Genomic DNA, 19,651 nt, shown 5'->3' on the forward strand with positions numbered 1-19,651 from the left:
GCCTAGGAAAAGCTGAGCCCTGATCTACTCAAGAACAAGTGCTGAAAAAATATCTTTTTATCACAGAATCACAGAATGGTTGAGGTTGGAAGGGACCTCTGGAGATCATCTAGTCCAACCCCCTGCTCAAGCAGGGTCACCTACAGCATGTTAGGCAGGATCATGTCCAGGCTGGTTTTGAATATTTCCAGAGAGGAAGACTCCAAACCTTCTCTGGGCAACCTGTGCCAGGGCTCTGTCACTCTCACAGTGAAGAAGTTCTTTCTTATATTCAGGTGGAACTTCCTATATTTCAGTTTGTGCCTGTTGCCTCTTGTCCTGTCAGTTGGCACCACTGAAAAGCATCTGGCCCCATCCCCTTGAAACCCTCTCTTAAGGTATTTGTAGACATTGATAAGATACCCCTCAGTCTTCTCCAGGCTAAACAGGCCCAGCTCTCACAGCCTTTCCTCATACGAGAGATGCTCCAGCCCTCTGATCATCTTCATCGCCCTACGCTGGACTCTCTCCAGTAGCTCCATGTCTCTCTTGTACTGGGGAGCCCAGAACCAGACATAGTTCTCCAGATGAGGCCTTACCAGGGCTGAGTAAAGGGGCAGGATCACCTCCCTTGACCTGCTGGCAACAATCTTCCCAATGCACCCTGGGATACCATTGGCCTTCTGGCCACAAGGGCACATTGCTGGCTTATAGTCAGCTTGTCCACCATCACTCCCAGGTCCTTCTCTGCAGAGCTGCTTTCCAGCAGGTCAGCCCCTACCCTGTACTGGTGCCTAGGGTTATTTCTTCCCAGGTGCAGGACCCTGCACTTGCCCGTGTTGAACTTCGTGAGATTCCTCCCCACCTAATTCTCCAGCCTGTCCAGGTCTTTCAAATGGCAGCACAGCCTTCTGATGTATCAGCCAGAAATACTAAAAATATTCCAAAAGTGAATGTGTGCATAAAATCACCCCTTTCACATATCAGTAAAATGCACTTATCAGGATCTGTTATAAAACACTAAATGTTCTGTACGTTCAAACTGCTTTTCATCCTTTATTACAACTGTTCAACCTGAATGCAACCTGATTGCCTAATATGCTTGTAACCATCTGCAGTGAGCCTTGATTATCAACATTAAAAACTTACAGGTCCCATGTATTTATCTTGCTATCAGAATGCAGTAATGTATTTACTAATCTAGCTCTGGCCATCTATATAATATTCCACTAAAATGTACCGCCAGTTTAGAGCCTTCAGCTTCACTCTGCATTCCTGCTGAGGCTGCTGAATTCATGGGTGCTCTGTGCTGGCTGCCTAAGGACTGACAGCCACATTCTGGCTGGAGCTGCAATTCTGTATCAACCAGAAGACAAGACAGCAGCTAATAGACAGGCGGGGCAAAGGGAATTGCTTTGAGTTTCTTTTTTGCAAGAAATCACCAAGAGACAGTTGTGTGGGTTCTCTGCCACTGACATTAGTGAAGTGTCCTTATGCGAGGGGACTGCTTCCTGAAGAGCCACCTTTGTGCAGTTTTTCTTCATTTAGCAAGCACAAAACGTTCTTGTAGCTGTTTGTGAAGCAGATACTAGCTTCCATATGATCAACACATTAGTATGCTGTAATGAAACCAAAAAAATTCAGGCAAGTTAGGGTTCTTTTCAAAGTGATTTTGAGAGATTTAGGCTTGAAATGAGTAACTCAAAAGTGCCTAAATCCTTAGTTAATAATTTACATGCAAATAAAGCTCAAGGAATGCTTGAGATTCCAGCTACTTCATCTGATTGCCTCATGTTTACACACTGCGGAGCGCTTTCAGGGAGCACAAGATGTTTGTCATTTGGGTTCCACGGGATGTTGACATATTTTCCAAGGCTGATGGAATGCATTTGCATGTTTTGCCATACCGAATTGTATGGACCTAACTTGTTTTGACATCTACATGTGAGTTCCATATTAGCCTTTAGACTGCTATTGTAAATGTTGCCTTTAGTTATTGAAAATGGCTTCCTTCCTGCCAGGCAGACGGCATTCAAGTTTTTCAACTGTGATTTTTTTTTGTGTGTGTGTGTACACACAGGGTTTTGAGCTGTTCTTAGAAGATTAAGGAATGCTTTTACTTTGAATACTCAGGATGTAGAGAGAAAGCTCTGATGCTACTGACTGGAAATCCTTCAAGAGAGAAATAGGAAATTCTTTGTGGAACATTATTTAAAAGCATTTTTAAGTAAATGTGCAAGTATATGTTACAATCAGCACAATCCCCTAATCCAGTTTATTTCAGTAGTTTAGTTTTGTCTTGTTTGTATGTGATAAGCTGCAGAATTTAGTCTTTTAGCAGATAGGTCTGGGATTTCAGCATCCTATGAAAGGTATTCTCTTCCGTGAGATCGAAGATTTTGCTAATCTGAACAGAAAACGAGTCACATTTGAAATTCAGCTGAGGTTGTCACTATTAACATTTTTGTCTATACTGAATACTGCAGAAGATGAAACACATTTTCCTCTCCCAGTTTTCGTGGTGATCTGTAAAGGGTAACTTCCAGTTTTGGCTTTGTAGAGCATGTGCAACATTATTTGGCCAGTGTGGAGACTTCTAGAAAAGAACAGTTACCCTTTTAAATCTTTTTGTCCTATCCAAATGCTCCTTGTGTGCTTACAGAGTGGGATTCAGTTGCCTAAACACATGTATTAACTGCGCTTTTCAAGGCTCTAGGATAGCATCTCTAGCCTCCAGCTGGCACTCCAGAAGGGCCCAGTTCCCAGGTAGGTGCTGTGCTGAGTCTGCCAGCCCCATGCAGAGGCCAAGGGTGCTCAACTGTATTCCATCCAGGGGAATAAAATATTAAAGGTTGCCGCAGGCCATTTTTTTTCTGAAATACCCAGACTTGAGGATGAGCATGCTAGGTAGGCAATTGTGAAGGGCAGCAGGTCGGCAGGGTGAGTAAATGCCTGTATGCACAGTGCCTTGAGGTATCTCTGGAAAGTTAGACTAGCTGTTTCACCTATGCCAGGGTTCATCGAGTATGGCTTCTGCTCAAAGAGGTGAAGCCTCCATGCTGGCAGCACCGTTTCACACATCCCTTCTTCCCACAGCAACAGGAAAAGGAAACCCAAACCTTTGCCCTGTCTCTCTGTCCCAGTCCTACTCATTCCCTTTACACCTTTGCTTCCCAGTGCAGAAATAAGTATCCCCAGCCATGGCTCAAATACTTGGGGAAGCGTAGTTCAATTTTGTCTACACTGAGTTGCTGAGAAATCTTGCAACAGGTCTGAACTTATAGCAGTTATTCTGGCTTCAGCATTAAATGCCTCATGTGGCTGTACTGTTTCCAGGTCCCATGCTAACGGCTGCGCATGATGCTAATGTTGTACACCTGGCAGCTTAGTGTCTTGGTAGCCTCTCATGCAGTTCTGTGTTGTGTTGTACTGTGGAGTTTTGCAGGGCTTCCCATGCTTATGGCACCCAAAACACTGGACCTCAGCTCTGGAAAGCTAGTTTGATTCTGACTTTGTACCTTGGGCCCTACTCTAGCAGGATTTGCTACTCCTGATGTGAACATAGATTTGCTAATGGGAATGATTTGGAACAGTGTTGCTTGAGATCCAATAAAATGTGTAAGATTAACATATATGACAAGAAAAAGTCTCCAGTTCATGTCATCTCTCTCTCTCTCTCTCTCTCTTTCTCTTTCTCTCTTGCAGACAGGACAGGATGGGTCATCCCCGAGACCTACACCCACCCGCATTCCCGTGTCAAAAGGTATGAAAGCAGGAAAGCCAGTAGTGGCAGCCCCAGGAGCAGGAAATGTGACAAAATTCGAGCCTCGTGCCGAGACTCAGTCTATGAAAATAGAACTGAAGAAGTCTTCAGCCAGCAGCTCTGCCTCCCTGGGCGGGGGGAAGGGCTGATGGCGGTGGCTGAGGGGGTAGGTTATGCAGGTTTTACTGCTACCATGGCAGTCAGCCCCCTGTCTGTTTAGTTGCTAATGTCTGCATATACTAATGAAGTCTTGCAGCTGATAACAAACTAATAAGTGTGTGCCTTGACTACTGAATTTAACAACATCCTTTTGTTTTCTTAACTGAGGGGAGAAAAGCCATCACAAAAGGCAGTGGTATCCCCAGGAACACTTGCAGACTGGGAAGTGAGAATGGGCAACCACACTAGTCTAGAATAGTTCTAAGTTACAGAACTGGTCACTTTTTAAGAAAAATGTGGGTTGTTTGGTCACTACAGTAGAGTGGAGATAGATTGGTCACTTTTAATAGATTGTTTTCCACCTTAATGGATCACCTTCCACCTTGGCTACTGCATGGAGCACTTTCCTTCCTGTTTGTGATCACACTTTTGAGACACTTGGTTGCCTAGGGAAGCAATGCTAGGAAACAGTATATTTGATGTTTTATTTTAATAAGAGCTTGTACCTAAGGGGAGGGAGGAAGAGGAAAAGAGAAAGGACCAGCACCATTTGATGAATGTGACCAACCTTCTATGTAGGAACTTCTCATCTAAATGTGTTTCTCTGCTGTGTGCTGCATTCTCAAGGGAGTTACAAAATTCAAGGGGGTAAGAAGGTTGAGAGATTGCAAAACATTCAGCAGCAGCAGTACTAGGCAGTAGATAATTTCTCTCAAAGTGGAGTTAAGATTTGTAGTCACTACTTATGGGTCTCATTTCCCTGACTTAGGGAGATCGAGCTACTGCCAAGACAGGAGTCACGTAAAGGCAGGTGAGCCAAAAGGTGGCTGCTCTTTAAAATAAAGTCTAAGAAACATTGATCTGGTTAAAATCAATACAGTCCATTTGTGCCTGTTCCAAAGACTACTAAAGTCTAGGCGGCAGGTCATCCCAGTGTCTTCATTAGCCTTTTGATTTTCCTTGTAAGGGAAGTGTGTCAGAGAATCTTAATTGCTACGTATCCTTCTGTCATATGGTGACTCCTTAACACAGACTGCAGGTGGCAGAAATTGCTATCTAAGAACACAACTCAGATACAGTCAGTGAAAGAGCTAGGACTTGGTGTGCAAGTTACTCTGAATTCACAGTTGTTTGATATATTTCTCCTAAATACAGACCACAATACCATGGACATTCATCTTTTTTTTTCCTTCTTTGTGATTTCCTTGTTTACATGTTTGCATTTTTAAGCATGCTTTAAGGAATTGTTTCAGCATGGAAATGAGTGTGGATGCAGATGACTGTTTATTTAATAACCCTACAGTTATTTCAGGGCATTTCCATTAAGTGATTAATTTCCATTGAAGAAAGTTTCAAACAAGAGAAAATGAGCTGAGCAAACTGATAAACATGGGTTTTAAAACTTGTGTAATACTTTACCAATCAAGAAAGCTATAAAGGAGCCAGTAGTTGGGAACAGGTTTCAGAAGAAAGACAGGAAGACAACTGATAAGTAACGAATACAGCTCACAGAAAAGAAAATGTACTACCAGGTGAAGTATTAAATGGCTTTCTCTTCAAAAGGAGAGATTTGATAGAAGACTCTACTACGGAAGGTCAGCAAAATTATATTCAATCCAAGCGATGTTTTGTCTTAGTCAGCCCTTTGCACTGCTCTCCTGTTTAAGATCCAGGTATGTACATTAGCCCAGAGGAAAGCCAGCATTTTATTATTCGCATGAAGGATGTTGTATCGAGGACATAAAAGTTGCCATCACATCTGAAAGAAGTAGACTTTAATTTTTACATGTGTGTAGCACCTGCAATACCTGTTAATTTTAAAGTTCTGGTTTCTATAACATCTGAAAATCAGATTCATATTAGTATCATTTATCATAACATTACATTCCTGGTATTTTGGATAAAACTTGGAAGTTGGAATTAGCAAGTAATGTGACTTACAATGCCAGAAATACATCAGATTCTCTCAACTAATTGTTATTGCTTAAAAGCCTCAATTTGTCAATAAATTGTTGTGGAGATCTTATTGTTCCTACTGTAATGTAGACTTTTTAGCAGATGTTTGAAGGAGACATATTATTATGGGCTTTTAGCTGCATATTCACTCTAAATACTGGCACTGAAGCAATCTTTCAGTTCAAAACAGTCATTTAAATAATACTGCAAACATGAGCCCCAAGCTAATGTGGCTCAATACAGTGATGAACTACAGCTGGCTTAAGCTTTCCTTTTCAAATCTTTTTTTGAAAGAAACTAACTATTCCATAGTTAACTGTTGCTATACCCAGGGCAAGTGTGCCTGTAGTTGAGAAATTTATTTGTTTTGGATGAGATCTGAGAAAGTAATTCACCTGAAGAAACAAGTCAGCCTTACAGAACCTGAAATCCAGGACACATAAATTAGAGCAACAGAATCAGAACTGAAGGCACAAGCTAGGAATTACTCTTGTAGGGTTCAGTAGGACTTCATGAGACACACTCAAGAAATTCCAGACAGGTAGATGAAAGATCCTGTTATTTTTCCCAGAGGTAGCACAACAGAAAGGAACTTTTGCTTCCCAAGCCAGCCCAACAGAAGTCTGAAGAGTTGGAGTGAGGTAACTGGTGTAACTGCTAACTAAAAATAGAATCATAGAATAGGTAAGGTTGGAAGGGACCTCCAGAGATCATCTAGTCCAACCTCCCTGCTCAGCAGGGTCACCTAGAGCATGTTAGACGGGGGATCTTTAGTTACACTCGTTGTTTTTTAGTATCTGTTTTAATTGACCTGAGATACTTGTTTATTAAATGCGGAGGAAAATTAAGGTGATGATATTGTAAAAAAAGAAAGCTTATAGTTCAGAAGTCTTAAAAGTTGAAGCATAATTGTCTTTATCATGTTAGAGTTTCCTCTGAATCTGAAGACAGTTTTATGTTTAGTAAGTATAGTAAAGTTCTCCATTCAGGATCAGCTCCACAGGCAATTCAGGCAACCAATTCTAAATACAGTCCATAAAGCTCCAGCTCAAGCTACCAGCTTGCATGGAGATGCCTCTGTATTCGTCTAGCAATGTTTCAATTTTGACTTAACTAGCACTGTAGCCTCTAAACCTGAGATCCGTAGTCTAGGTATCCTTTCATTTCCTCTCAGGGCTTTAAACTGAATTAAAGGCCCCAATTTCTTTGTCACTTGAAGTCAGTATATAGACCACGACTGCAGTCAAATGATGTAGTCCTGTCTTTCCATGGCCTCTAGCCAGTGAAGCACTCACTTCCATGTGGTTGTCCCCTGAGATAGCACAATTGTTGAAACTTAAATGGGGAACTGATCTGAACTAAAAGGAATCTGGTAAAAACCATGAAGGCTAGTTTTAACCTAGCTTAGCTCCACTGGGATATTCAGACTCTTATGCCAGAAGAGTCAAGAGAGAAGCGTAGGAAATGAGTGGCTGTTCTGAAGTGACTGTGGAATCATGAATGGCTCCGAGGAGATCAAGTACTACGCAAATGTAGGGGTAGTGCTGCTTATTTTTAAAAGCTTTGCTTGAAGCCTTCCTTCAAAGCTTGGAGACTGGTCCCCCCTTTTCACCAATATCTGAGGAGATTCAAACCCATCTTAGTGCCAAGCAAGTCTACCAGTAGTGCGGAGAGACACAGCTGAGGGGGAACAAGGTGGCATTCTCATTGCCTCCGGTAAATGCTGTGCTGTTTCACACGGAGTGCTTCACTATTCACCGAGCAGAAACAAGAGACTGGTTGAGTAGTCAGGGTACTGAACTAGTAAGAGGGAGCCCCAGACTCTGGTCCTTGTTCCAAAGGCTGCTTTGGAGCCTGGCTTTCTGTGAAAAGAAGGCTTGTAAGATGATGCTGTCTGTGTTTATCCATCCCTCCGTCTGTCCTCCGTTGGTGAATAACATTGAACCCTTTAACCAAATTCAGCCAAATCTGACAAAGCAATAGGGGCCTCAAGAATAAGAAGTTCCTCCCGTTTAATGAAGAGGGCAACTGAGAAGAGGAGAAAGACCTTAACAATGCACGCACTGCGGGAAAGAATGTGGCATGAGCTCACCCCTGTACGACATCAAAGGACCAACACAAGAGAGTGATGTCAGAAATGCCCCAGGGACAAGCTTTGTTCAAACCTCAGATTTTATTAGGCAGCAAAGAATCAAACTGTGAGACACAAATCCATGGGAAAACATTACTGCCTCTATTTACAGGGCTGCTTGTGCATTTTCCATGACTGGATTAGAATGCAGAAATGAGGCCTTCCTCTGCCCAGGTGACCGTCTAGAATTACTAATCATCATGTTTTTGCTCTCTTTTTCCTTTTTCTCTGTTTTTTTTTTTATCAACTGGAACAGTTTCAGTAACAAAATGGATCCAAACCAGAATAATCATGATGGTTGCAGTAGTCTTTTGAAAGCAGGGAGATACGGATTTGAATTCCTTTAGGCAGAGGTGAAATTTGAACATAGGATCCTCATATTATGGTGTGAGTCCCCTTACTATGGCATATTTGTATAAGAAGGGAAAATTTTCTACCTCTTTCTCAGTCCTTTAAGATCTTTCCATTTTTTATGAAATCTTGAGAAGGAGCCTGGTTAGCTTCATAAGAAGGTTGCAGTCACAGCACAGGAAAGAGCCTCTGGCAATGACACCTGAAAAAGACACTGAAACCTCAGAGAAGTGTAGGAGTCAGGATTTACAACTTTGTCCTCAATGTTAGCTTCTTGGCTGTATTTAGGTGGATTCCTGCTCAGCATGCTATTTTTTCAGGATCCTATTCTGAGTTATCACTCTCCTCATGGATGATAAAGATGATGAGGTGTCAAATACACAATTCTGAATTCCAGGAGATAGCTGGCTTCACAAATGTGAGACTATAGTGTCATGAGCATTTTAAGGTAGCAGAAAAGCTGTCTTTTGCCCCTCCTATCCCATCTCATAATCACAGCAGTGCCAAGGACCTAGTTTGGATACAGCCACCAGTGTCTCCGAAGTTCTGTCTCTGAAAAAAAGTGTGACGGCAAGCCATTTTATGTCTCAGTAATGTCCTGTTTTGTTTGTGCAGCTATGATCAAGTCACAAGGTCTCAGCTCTCTGTCTGTCTCTGTGTGTCTGGCTCAGCTCTCTTGTTCCCTACATTGTCACAATTATAAAATCATTACAGTAATTTGGGTTGGAAGGGACCTCTGGAGATCATCTGCTTCAACGTCCTGCTCAAAACACGGCTGATAGACGTCTAAGTCCGTTGAAGCTGCTCAGGGCCTTGTCCAGTCAAGTTTTGAATATCTCCAAGGATGGAGATTCCCCAGTCTTCCTGGACAAGTTGTTCCAGTGTCTGACCACCTTCACTATGAAGGACTTTATCGAGTATCTAATCTGAATTTCCCTTGCTGCAGTTTGTGTCCTCATCCCTTTAACTCAGGAAGCAGGTCTGTAGCAGCTTTCAGCTAATAAATATTCACATTGGCACCAGGAAGGGTGGCAGCGCTGCTAGCTTCTGACTTCTGCTCCTTCCCTGGTGCCAGTGTTGATGCTAGTGCAGCCGTAACTTCGGCTTGCTAAGGACCGGCTCAGCGTGGGGCTCAGTGTAGGGCTCGGTGTCAGCTGGAGAGACCCCCTGTTCTGGCTGACTGTAGCCGTACAAGCAGCTCAAACCTAGCAGTGGGAGCATGCAGCCTGGGGCAACAGCAAGGCAGAGAGAGGGGAAGAGCATGTACTCGTATAGACCAGCATGTACTGAGAAGTTGCACCCTGAATTTTCCAGTTGATCCATGCGATTTTAAATCTAGTTCCTAATAAAAAATTTCTGCTGTGGTCTCTACACTGGATCCTATCACCTGAGTTACTGTTTCATATATACATTCGTATAATGGTTCCTAATACAAACATTAGTAGAGCATTTGAGTAAGTATGACTGAAAATGAGGGCAGGCAGAACTTCGTATTTATAGTCCCTGGGGGATTCCTCTCTGGTCTTAAAATGTGCTAAGTAAACAACAGCTTGAAAAAACACAGAGACGTTGTCTTACTTAGCCCACCCTTTTTTCCCCCTTTTGTAACATTCACTAGCGTGATTTTTCAAAGAAACAACACTCTGCGACTCTTCTGAATATAGAGTATGCATGTTACCCTCTTTAAACCTCAAACTGCTTACAGCACGTAGTAATTAGTATCATGTGAGTAATCTCTAAAGTGACATTAATCTGTTGAGTCATGCCAGTTAGATGCCAAATGATATGTTGCTGCCTGAAATAAGTTACACACGTTCTCAAACCTGCTCAGTATTTTACATGAATATTCAGCGAGTCTGGTCATTTGAAGAGTGTATCATTAAAGAGGGTAGGCTACTGTCCTGCTGCGTTTCAGGGGGTTTTGGCATAAACTGCACCAGTAAGGACAATTTTCAGACCAATTATATGTTCCTATCACACATCAGTGGCTGATCTCATTGAGTCAGTTTGAAACCTGTAGTTTGCTGGCAGGAGTCCCTATGAGCTCATCTTTCGAACTTGTTTTCATTTAGGGGAATGTTTTTCTCCCCTAAGTCTGTGTGAATTATTCTCTTTCCCTTAATTTTGACTGAGCTCTCTCGGGCAAAACTGCATCCAACAGTTGTCATTGTAGCTGTTAGCTACACTTTGAATCGTTCTTAACTACATAGACACTACTCTTACTTGGCTTTTTTGGAAGAATGTAATCAGGCTTAACTACTCTCAAACTGAGAGCTATCAGTTCTGAGAACAAAACCACATAGGATCACATCTGGATTTATTTTTCTTCTGACAAGATTCAAGTACAAATGATTCTTCACATTAAAAGCTCTTTTCAACAGGATTTAAAAAAATAGAAATACAGATGTATAATTCTCTGCTTCTGTCACTTGGACTTGCATTGTCTGTGGTACCTACATTTTTGTGTCATTTGGTGTCGTTTGTATGAAGTACGAGAAAAAATTAAACTTAATGTGTTAAAGTGTCAGTTGATGTACTTCATTATATGAATAGGTATTTTTGATAGGCCATGTATTAATAATATATTTCTCTGAGAAATTCTGACATCAGTCAGACTGAAATCAGAATTAGCATTTTTGCATTAACACACCTTCATTTTCTTTCCCTAACATTAAAATAAATTCATTTTTGTTTAAGTGAATTTATAGGTCCTATAAATGTTCAGATCTATAATCCTGGAAAAATCTATATAATCGTATCCTACAGAAAAAATCATATTCCTACAGAGGTTATTCTCACAAAACTCTGACAGAATCTACCCTAATTAAACTTTTAGGCTAATAACTGTTTATATATCTGTTTTAGTAGCTACAATATGATTTTATATATTTTACATAATGTAAAGTGAATTGTTAGAAAATAGTAAGCGCATAGATATGCATCTGTGTATGAGAAGTTAATGAAAAATGAATATTAGAATATTTTAAATATTTCTTTTACTCTCTTTTGCATAATTGTTATATTTGGTCTATAGGGAGAAGATTGATTCAGCAACCTCCTGTAGTTTTGCTGTTCAATCAGTAATCAGACCTTTTGGGGAGGATGATGTTTTTCTGCAGCCCATTTAATTTTTAGATTTTGTTTCTAAGTTCAGTGTATTTATATATAATGTGCATAGTGAACATTAAGAACAATTTGCTCCTTAGAGAGTTCATATGACTCCCATTGAAGTTAATGGGGAATTTCACCTAAGATTACGATCTGATCTTAAGTAAATGTAGTTTTTTACATGATATTCATCAAGAGCTCTTAGTTAAAAACAGCATTGGTTATGAAGACAAAATGTAATGTAGTTTGTGGGTTTTCAGGTTCATTGCTCAGATCTGGGAGAACAAGTATAGATGTGTTGAAAATCATTTTTTAATTATAAATTAAATTGAAAAGACATATTTTTATTTTGGAAATTCTTTTATTTCATTTGCCTTAACATATTTCCTGACTGTTGCCTTAGCCCTGCTTTTCTGATTCAACCTGTATGAGTAATACAGCTAGAACATGCCACCTAGTGGCAGAGTTCTGGTGTACAGTTTAACTTTAAGATCTTGCAAATACTATTCAGCAGCTAGACCAAGGCACAAGTTAATAAAAATGTAAAAGGGAACAATGATATGATGAGCATATTTTTTTGTGTATCATAAATTTTGAAAAATATTCAGACTATTAAGAGAGGCAGATATCAAGACAAAATTTCAGTTATAGAAATGAGTATTTCTGAAAATGTATTATTTGTTTCTAGTTAGTGCTGATACAGTTGTATTATTTCAAATCCATAAAATACATCTTTTTTTTAAAAAAAATACATTGACAATATAATTGATAGCTAAATTCTTCTTAAGAAATGTTGTCTGTAAGAGGAGTGTATTTAGATAGAAAAACGTAAGACCAGGTAATTATTATTGAATGTTTCAGTAGAGCCTGGAGGTTAACCACAATCAGGGATCTCTTCTGTTGCACACATGGCAAATTTAAATCCAGCCTTTCAAAAACTAAATATACACTTAGTTTTGCATACTGTGGCTGACATTTATCCCTATTACAGTCAATAGCAAAATTCAAGCAGACTTTTTACTACCTGTGAATAAAACTAATTGAAGATTTTCTAACAAAACACTTTTTTTGTTGGAAAAGGTGATTCAGCTAGCCCATAACTTTTCACTGTATATAAATGGACAGCCCAATATAGGTTTCCTAAGTCAAATTTCCACTAAATTGAGAAACGACTCCATGCCTCTTCCTCATCCCCATTTCAGAATTGCCAGCAGGTTTTTGATAGATTTGCTTAGGATAGAAGAGACCCAACTTCAAGTCTTCCTCTTCCTGATTCAGGTGTGGGACTGGAACCTTAAGTGTTCCTATAGTTTAATTTATATAACTATACTATGCCTTTTCCTTATGGAAAACCAGGTGATAGTCCAGGCACTGAGGAGGGAGCCCAGGGCTCCTCAGCCCTAGCCTGCCTGGTACTAACAGGGTTTCTCAATGTCTCATTGAGGCATTAGCCACAACAGTTTTTATCTGAGAGCAGAAGTCTACAAGATACTTCTTAAAAAAAAAAGAAAAAAAAAAGCTTTGCACTATCATTGCAATTGTTCTTTTTTAAAAGGACTTGTAATTTATTGACAGCTTCGTAAAACCAAATGTTTTGCTATCTTTTTCTTTTAGAGAGTGTCATCATTCATCAGTTACGCATGAACTCTAGATGAGACACCCTCCCCCAGCAGATCCTCTCTGTGTGCACTACCCTCCTGACCAGTTGGATGGATCACTGCAGAAGCTCTCTACCATCAACACCGGGGTCGCTTGTGCTACTGATTATTCATGGAAGTGTTTTATTGCTTCCATTAGGTTTTATATATTTTTTCTTGGTAGAGCTCTAAGAATGAATGGCCTTGCTGATATTTTGAGAGTACATAGTCAGAGAGAGAGTAGCAGTCTTTCTGCCAGCTGAATTTCACTTTTATTTGTGAAGCCTAAAGCACGTGCTTGGTTTTGTTTGATGTTTGCAATATAATTTATTTTTATAATACACTTTGTAATGTAACTGTCCCAAAATTGTAATTCCTGTTGTCCATGGCGCATTTATTTGTAGAATACACTGTCAAATTTGCAATTTGATATTTTTGTAATAAAGAGTATGTAAAGAAAGTAAAATTTAATTTCAGCAACATTTTATCTTTAAATGGAAAAAGTATTCAGCACAAATTTTTTGCCATCATATGATTCTGTGAGACTAAATGCTCTGAAGACTGCTGTATAGAATTTGTACTGTTGCAGAATATTTCTTGCACTGTGTGATGGTTTGGCATAAAATTAAGTATTAAAGTCCAATGCCTTGAAATACAACCAGAATTACTCATTTTAAACAATGTAAGCCAGTTTTTAAAGCTGTGATTTTTTTCTATATAATGTATGTTTTTACTTCTGCCTGTACCAAAAGAGTTGATTTTCATTACACTGTAGTTAATAAATTTTCACAACTATGCAAATGTAATCAAGTGTTTGAATTTTAACTCTAATTTCTTAAGGTTGACAGTATTCACTTATATATTTGTTAATAGGGACAGAAAGTATGGCTTTGATATTTGCTTTTTCTGACTGGTATTTCAGTGTAATATCACAGTGATATACATAGTAAAGCTGATTCAAATGTTGTTTATGATATGAAGAGGAATCTATCACCAAGCACTTAATGATGTAACTGTTTCTAACTTTTGCTTTCACTTCATTGGCAAATATGTCAACTCAGTATGAGACCATTTAGTGCAAGACTAGTAAGACTGTATAAATGAGATGTCGTGCACTCTGCCGTATGCTGTACTAAGCATTTTATACTGGTGGCTGTAGCTTTTCAAACAGCATCTGGAAAGCTCTGTGGCAGCTATACTTAAAGTGATTTTTGAGTGAATTATATATAAAGCCAGATACAACCCATAAAAGATCTTTTCTTCTTATGTATTCTATAATGCATTTTTAGTTTAAATCATCAACATATTCAAAATACTGCAGACTTTTTATTATAGAAGGTACTGGGAGAAACAGAGTGACTTGTATTTTTTGGAAGATAAAGCGGTGTTGCTTTGCAGCAGGAGATAGGACTTGGGATGCCAGAAAGAGTGCATTAGCTCAGTGTCCCACTGAGATGACCAAAACAGTTCATCTTTGAAGCTGTAATATCGCGTTGGTATGTAGTCAATTTGATCTTCATGTTTCAGTTTGCTTTCCAACCATTGGAGATGTTTTTTCTTCTAGATGAGAATTCTGTAACAAATACTGAAATTGTAAAGTGGCAGGATATCTTGGGCCTGTATAAGCTTTCTTGGGGTTTATCTGCACTGTAAAAAGTTTGCTAATATGGCTATAATGAGTAGTCTAAACACAATAAATGCTGTTTATATTTGCCAAAGAGTCATTTTGTTGGTAGAGCTTACACCATTTCCCTGCACAGGAACATTTTGCCTATACCAGGACTTAAGTTGGTACACCAAATTTGTTAAGAAATGTGTCTTTGTTTTTTCTTAGAACAAACACTTTATGCCAATAACATAGCTGTGTGTGTAGATCATGTTTTAGAATGAAACAAAAAGAATTCCAGCTTGCAGAGAGTGATATGGCTGAGGTGAATCATGTTTAATATGTTCCACTTACTTCAGTTAAGTGCGTAGTAGAAAGAACATAGTTAGGACCCAGATCTTCTATTTTCAAAAGTGATTTGTGATTCAGTACCTGTCCCTATTAAGGACTACACTGAGCTCATCTGGAATGAAATTACCAGCTATTTGAAAGGCACAGTGCTTCAAATAATCCACTTTTAAATATGAGTAAAACAAATAAAAAGTTATTCTGAACCTGAGTCTACATTTAAAAGGTCTCAGCGAAGGAAGTAAATGTTTTTTCTTGTCTAGATTTTAATATAAATCTGATTTAGTATGAGTGTATGTGTAAGTCTTCTCTCTCTTTTTTTTTTTTTTTTTTTTTTTTGGTAAATGCATATACACTTATGATTCTGAAAACACATTAAGGTTTTAAGCTTTAAAAAATAAAAGTTTTTAAAGCATAAATGTAGTTGTGGTATATTTGAAACCACTTAATTTAAAAAATGTTTTAGATGAACTACAGCACTTTGAAGTAGGAGACTGGTCACACTGGCCATACAAGAGCAGTAGTGGTATATACTGTTTCATTGTTGGTAATGGTTTGTGCTGGTAAAATAATAAATTCTGACTGATCTGACACCTGGCAAGCGGCTATGGATTTCATCAGAATGCCCAGGTATGCCCAGGTAAGACCCAGGTGTGCAAAAGGTGCTTTGAGTGGTGTATTTCCAATGCATGAATGTTCCTGATTATTTTTTTACATTACCTAATCTGGATTTGAATCCAAAACAAGGAAGTAAAGAAAATTTGTTAGCCACATAGTTAGCCTATACTTTGGGACACTCTAGACAAAATTTACTAGTATGGATCAAAAACATGGTTCAAGTATTCTCTTTTTTGAATGAAATAATCACAAAGTGTTTTTAGACTAAGACAATGCAGAGGCTACTTTGGACTAGAGACATCGGTAACTTTAAGCAATTGAAAATCAGTGAAAATCTGCTTTTCTCTTACCTCAGGTTGTTTATAGAGGATTGAAAGACCTGAGTTAGTGTAATTCTGTGTGATAACATAAAAAGTTTCAGTCTATTAAAAATCTCAAATGCTTTGATTTCTAGAGAAAAAAATTGATAGTCACTGAGACTTTGCACTTGCCTCATCCTGAAACATAATTAGACACAAAGAGGAGATAAAACTACTTGTTTTATCTACTTGTAATGTAGGAAACAAGCTAAAATAGAAAATGGAAGTGATTGTCCTGAATATCCACTTTCTACTGTGAATTGCTGAGCTTTGTCTCTTTTTCTGAACATTAACATTAATTTCTAAGTATATGACTTGTATTTAAAGCTTGGTTTTACTTATAAATGTAGATTTGCTCACTAACATGATCTATTTGGCAGCTGATGCATTTTATGTGCCTTAAAGAGTTGACTGTTTTATAAATTTGTGGGTTTAACAGAGCATAAAGTTTTATTTCTTTGGAATTTAATTTAATTAGTTATTTAAATCTTTCCTAGAAATAAGTTGACAGTGTGATAGGATATGTGCCAGAACAAGATCATTTGAGAGGCTTAATGAAATACAATTAAAAAATAAATGCCAGCTGGTAGTCTTTTAGATCAGCTACGATGCATTTGTATTTCTGCCTCTAAAATCAGATTTCAGTTTCCAATTTAAAATTATGAAATGTTAACATTTATTCCTAGGTAGTCTGATACATGTTTTCTTCTTCCTTGCCTTAAAGATTAATAAATGTAGCACACTGAGGCTTTGGCTATGTAACACGTCTCTGTAGCACTCATTGCTAAGTTAATTATTAACTAATAAATCAGTCTGCCATTACACATATTTTAAAAGGAACATTATAAGTGTATGTTTTTGTGTTTTTTTCTATATCCATTTTGCTTATAACTGTGCACAAACCAATGTGAAGTGTAATCACTAACTAAGTGTCAGCACACCACCTCAGTATAAAATATTGTGAACATGAAAATTTGGGGGTTTACTTTGTTGAATATAAATTAACTTGCTTTAGCATAAATACCTGTGGAATAACGTCTGTCCAGGGTCTTAGTTTGCAATAAAACTAGTATTACAAAGTATTTGTGCTGATACACTTTATTTCTCTAAAGGATAGAAGATAAGCCCTGTGATTGCATCCACACTGATTGTTACTGATGATATAATTATTCTGAGAGAAAAACCATGCTTCTAATTAACCCACTTGTTAGGAAGAGTGGAAGAGTGGAAGTTCTCCGTTTCTATTCTGTTTACACTTTTCCCAGATTTATCCTGAGCCTTTGTGGCTATGGCTACATTACAAAGTAATTTGATAAAATAGGAGCACATCGGTACATTGAAGTGCTGAGACTCTTCACATCTCCATTATACGTAATTTGAGTTTTCTTCAGGTTGGATTTAGTCTTGTCCCTTACGCCAAATGTTTTCCTTGCAGATTGGTTTGAAATTTTCAGAAGGAAAACTGTCATACATATCCCCGCTGTGTTGCCTTGACAGAGGCCCCTCTGCAAGACTCTGAGAAGTGCCCTACTCTTCTGCCTGTTTCACACACAGATGGTACTACATCAGCGTCTCCGCTAGCGTTGCCATCACTGTGGCTGACAGCCCTGCACCACTGTCTAATGAGGCTATTCCCCATCAGCGACAGAGCCCATGCCCGCTTTAACCATGTCCTTACAGCTGGTGGAACAGAAGTGGAAGGTGCATTTGGTTGTCTCATGGCACGCTGACAGGTCCTGTGTGATAAGCCTTGTGCCAATGTTCCCAACACCATCCAAATTAAGACTGCAAAACACTGTGCCCTGTTGGGCCTGCATGGTCTCTGCTAGGACGTAAGTGTACCTTTCCATCTGAACTGCAGTAGCAAAAAGGAGTTTCTCCAGTGGCTATATGTTCAGTCCTCTGCAAACAGTTGAGCTGCTCCTTCACTTATAAAGGCCACAAACATGCTGAAGTCCTGGAGAGGATTGCATGGGATGGAGGGAATGCAATTAGCCGCTGATGTGTTTTCCTGGGCGGTCAGTAAGGCACAGAGATCAAAAAGGAGTAGATTCCCAATATCTGCCTGTCTCGTCTGCCTACCCACCCCAACACACGCACAAAGATGAGCCTCTTGTAAAGGCCGTGCAAGCATCAGCTGTGGGTCTGCTCAGAGGCAGTAAGAATTAGTGAGGCTGGGGGCAGATCCATGTCATTAGGCCCTGGAGGATGGGAGCTCCTTATACCAACAAACCCTTCTCCTTTCCCTTTCCACGGTGAGGTAAGCGCTTCCCTCCTGTTCACTCTCCTCTTTCCCAGTTAAGTTCTCAGGAGAATTCACTCCCCTCACCCTCTGCCTTTTTTTTTTTTTTTTTTTTAACACTCTATTCAGAGAGTACCTGTGCCTTTCTAGCCTCCTGATGGGTCATCAGCTCCCAATGGCTCATGTTCCCTGCTCCAGAGGTTCCCTGCAGCCAAACCCCTTCAAACACACAAACTACCTATTTTTTGCATTTTACACACCTTTTACATACCAAGAGACTCTGCCTGCTTACCTCCCTTGTGAAGATTAAAGGCAGCTATTGCAGGGACTGCACCTTTCAGTCCCTGAATGGGCCATCAGCACGCCATCGCCCCAGGCTTCCTGTTTTACCTCCCTGCTACTTTACTCTGTAATGCATCCTTTCCGCTCCCCTCCACAGGCATACATCAGCATTTACCTAGGCTGAAAACTGGGGGATTTGCACCGGAGACTTTTGATGTTGGCTGTGGCAAGGTGTCCCTGAATGTGTCCTCTGAAGAACCTCTGCAGGGTCTGGCAATGAGGGCAGTGTCATAGAGTGCTCTCTTCTCCAGACTTTCTCATATGGTTGCCAAATATTAGCCTAATTAAACTGTGACTTTGGTCACCTTTGGTTACCTTAGGTTAACAAACAGCGAAGAGTGGTTGCTATTAGACAGTTGCCAGAGAAGAGTAGTTGCCACTGTGTGATTTAAGATTCCTTAAACAAGACAACAGGAGATAACAAATTTAACAGCTGGAGAACAAAAAGTAACTACTGAAAAAAACATTACCTGATTCAGATAGAGAGTTGAAAAAAAATTACAAAATGTGATCAAACTACCTGGAACAAAGAACTGAGTCTACGTCTGAGGTATCTACTTCCAGGTTCTAGGATGTCTGGCCCCCAAACTGGTGTGAACTTATTAATGGAGATGATGCATTGCGGCTTGGCTTTATATAGGTATAGCATGGCCTGTCTTTATCTCGGCTGCTGACCACTCAATTGCTTCTAACTGGGTTTATCCCTTTGACAATGCTGGGAACTATGACAGACAACAAAACAAGCACTGGGTTAGAGGTACGTTTGGCATTTGAAGACCTCTTCAAACTCTCTGTAAAACCTGCAAGTCTGCCATGCCATCCTTGAAGTACAGGGTTTGTCTCTTCAGGAACACCTTTTCATCTTCATGAACTTAATGTGGCCTTCTTTGCCAGTCCTCTTGTACCAGGCAGCAGTCATGAGGTTACCAGCTGCCTCACACTACCACTGGGTCATCCTGCTGCCAGAGAAATTTCTTACCATCTCATGGCACAGCTTTACCAGCAGTGTTGTTTCCTCATATCCCAAGAATGTTCCGGGAGGCTGAAGGAGT

General features: G+C 39.6%; 1 protein-coding gene across 5 annotated transcripts in view; it reads left to right on the forward strand.

Moving 5' to 3' along the window:
* Positions 1-14,802, forward strand: part of FILIP1 (filamin A interacting protein 1) — a 110,635-nt gene extending 95,833 nt beyond the window's left edge. For 2 of the 5 annotated variants that reach the window (XM_062572838.1, XM_062572839.1), the window contains 2 exons: positions 3,685-3,908; positions 13,062-14,802. In XM_062572838.1, the coding sequence (XP_062428822.1) occupies positions 3,685-3,891 (207 nt within the window). In that variant the 3' untranslated portion in view covers positions 3,892-3,908; positions 13,062-14,802. Of the gene's footprint in view, positions 1-3,684; positions 3,909-5,464; positions 5,575-13,061 lie in introns of all 5 variants that reach the window. The other 3 variants (XR_009958021.1, XM_062572840.1, XM_062572841.1) reach the window with 3 other exon arrangements.
* Positions 14,803-19,651: the final 4,849 nt, after the last annotated feature.

Source organism: Rhea pennata, chromosome 3 (assembly GCF_028389875.1).
Source record: "Rhea pennata isolate bPtePen1 chromosome 3, bPtePen1.pri, whole genome shotgun sequence".
NCBI lineage: Eukaryota > Metazoa > Chordata > Aves > Rheiformes > Rheidae > Rhea > Rhea pennata.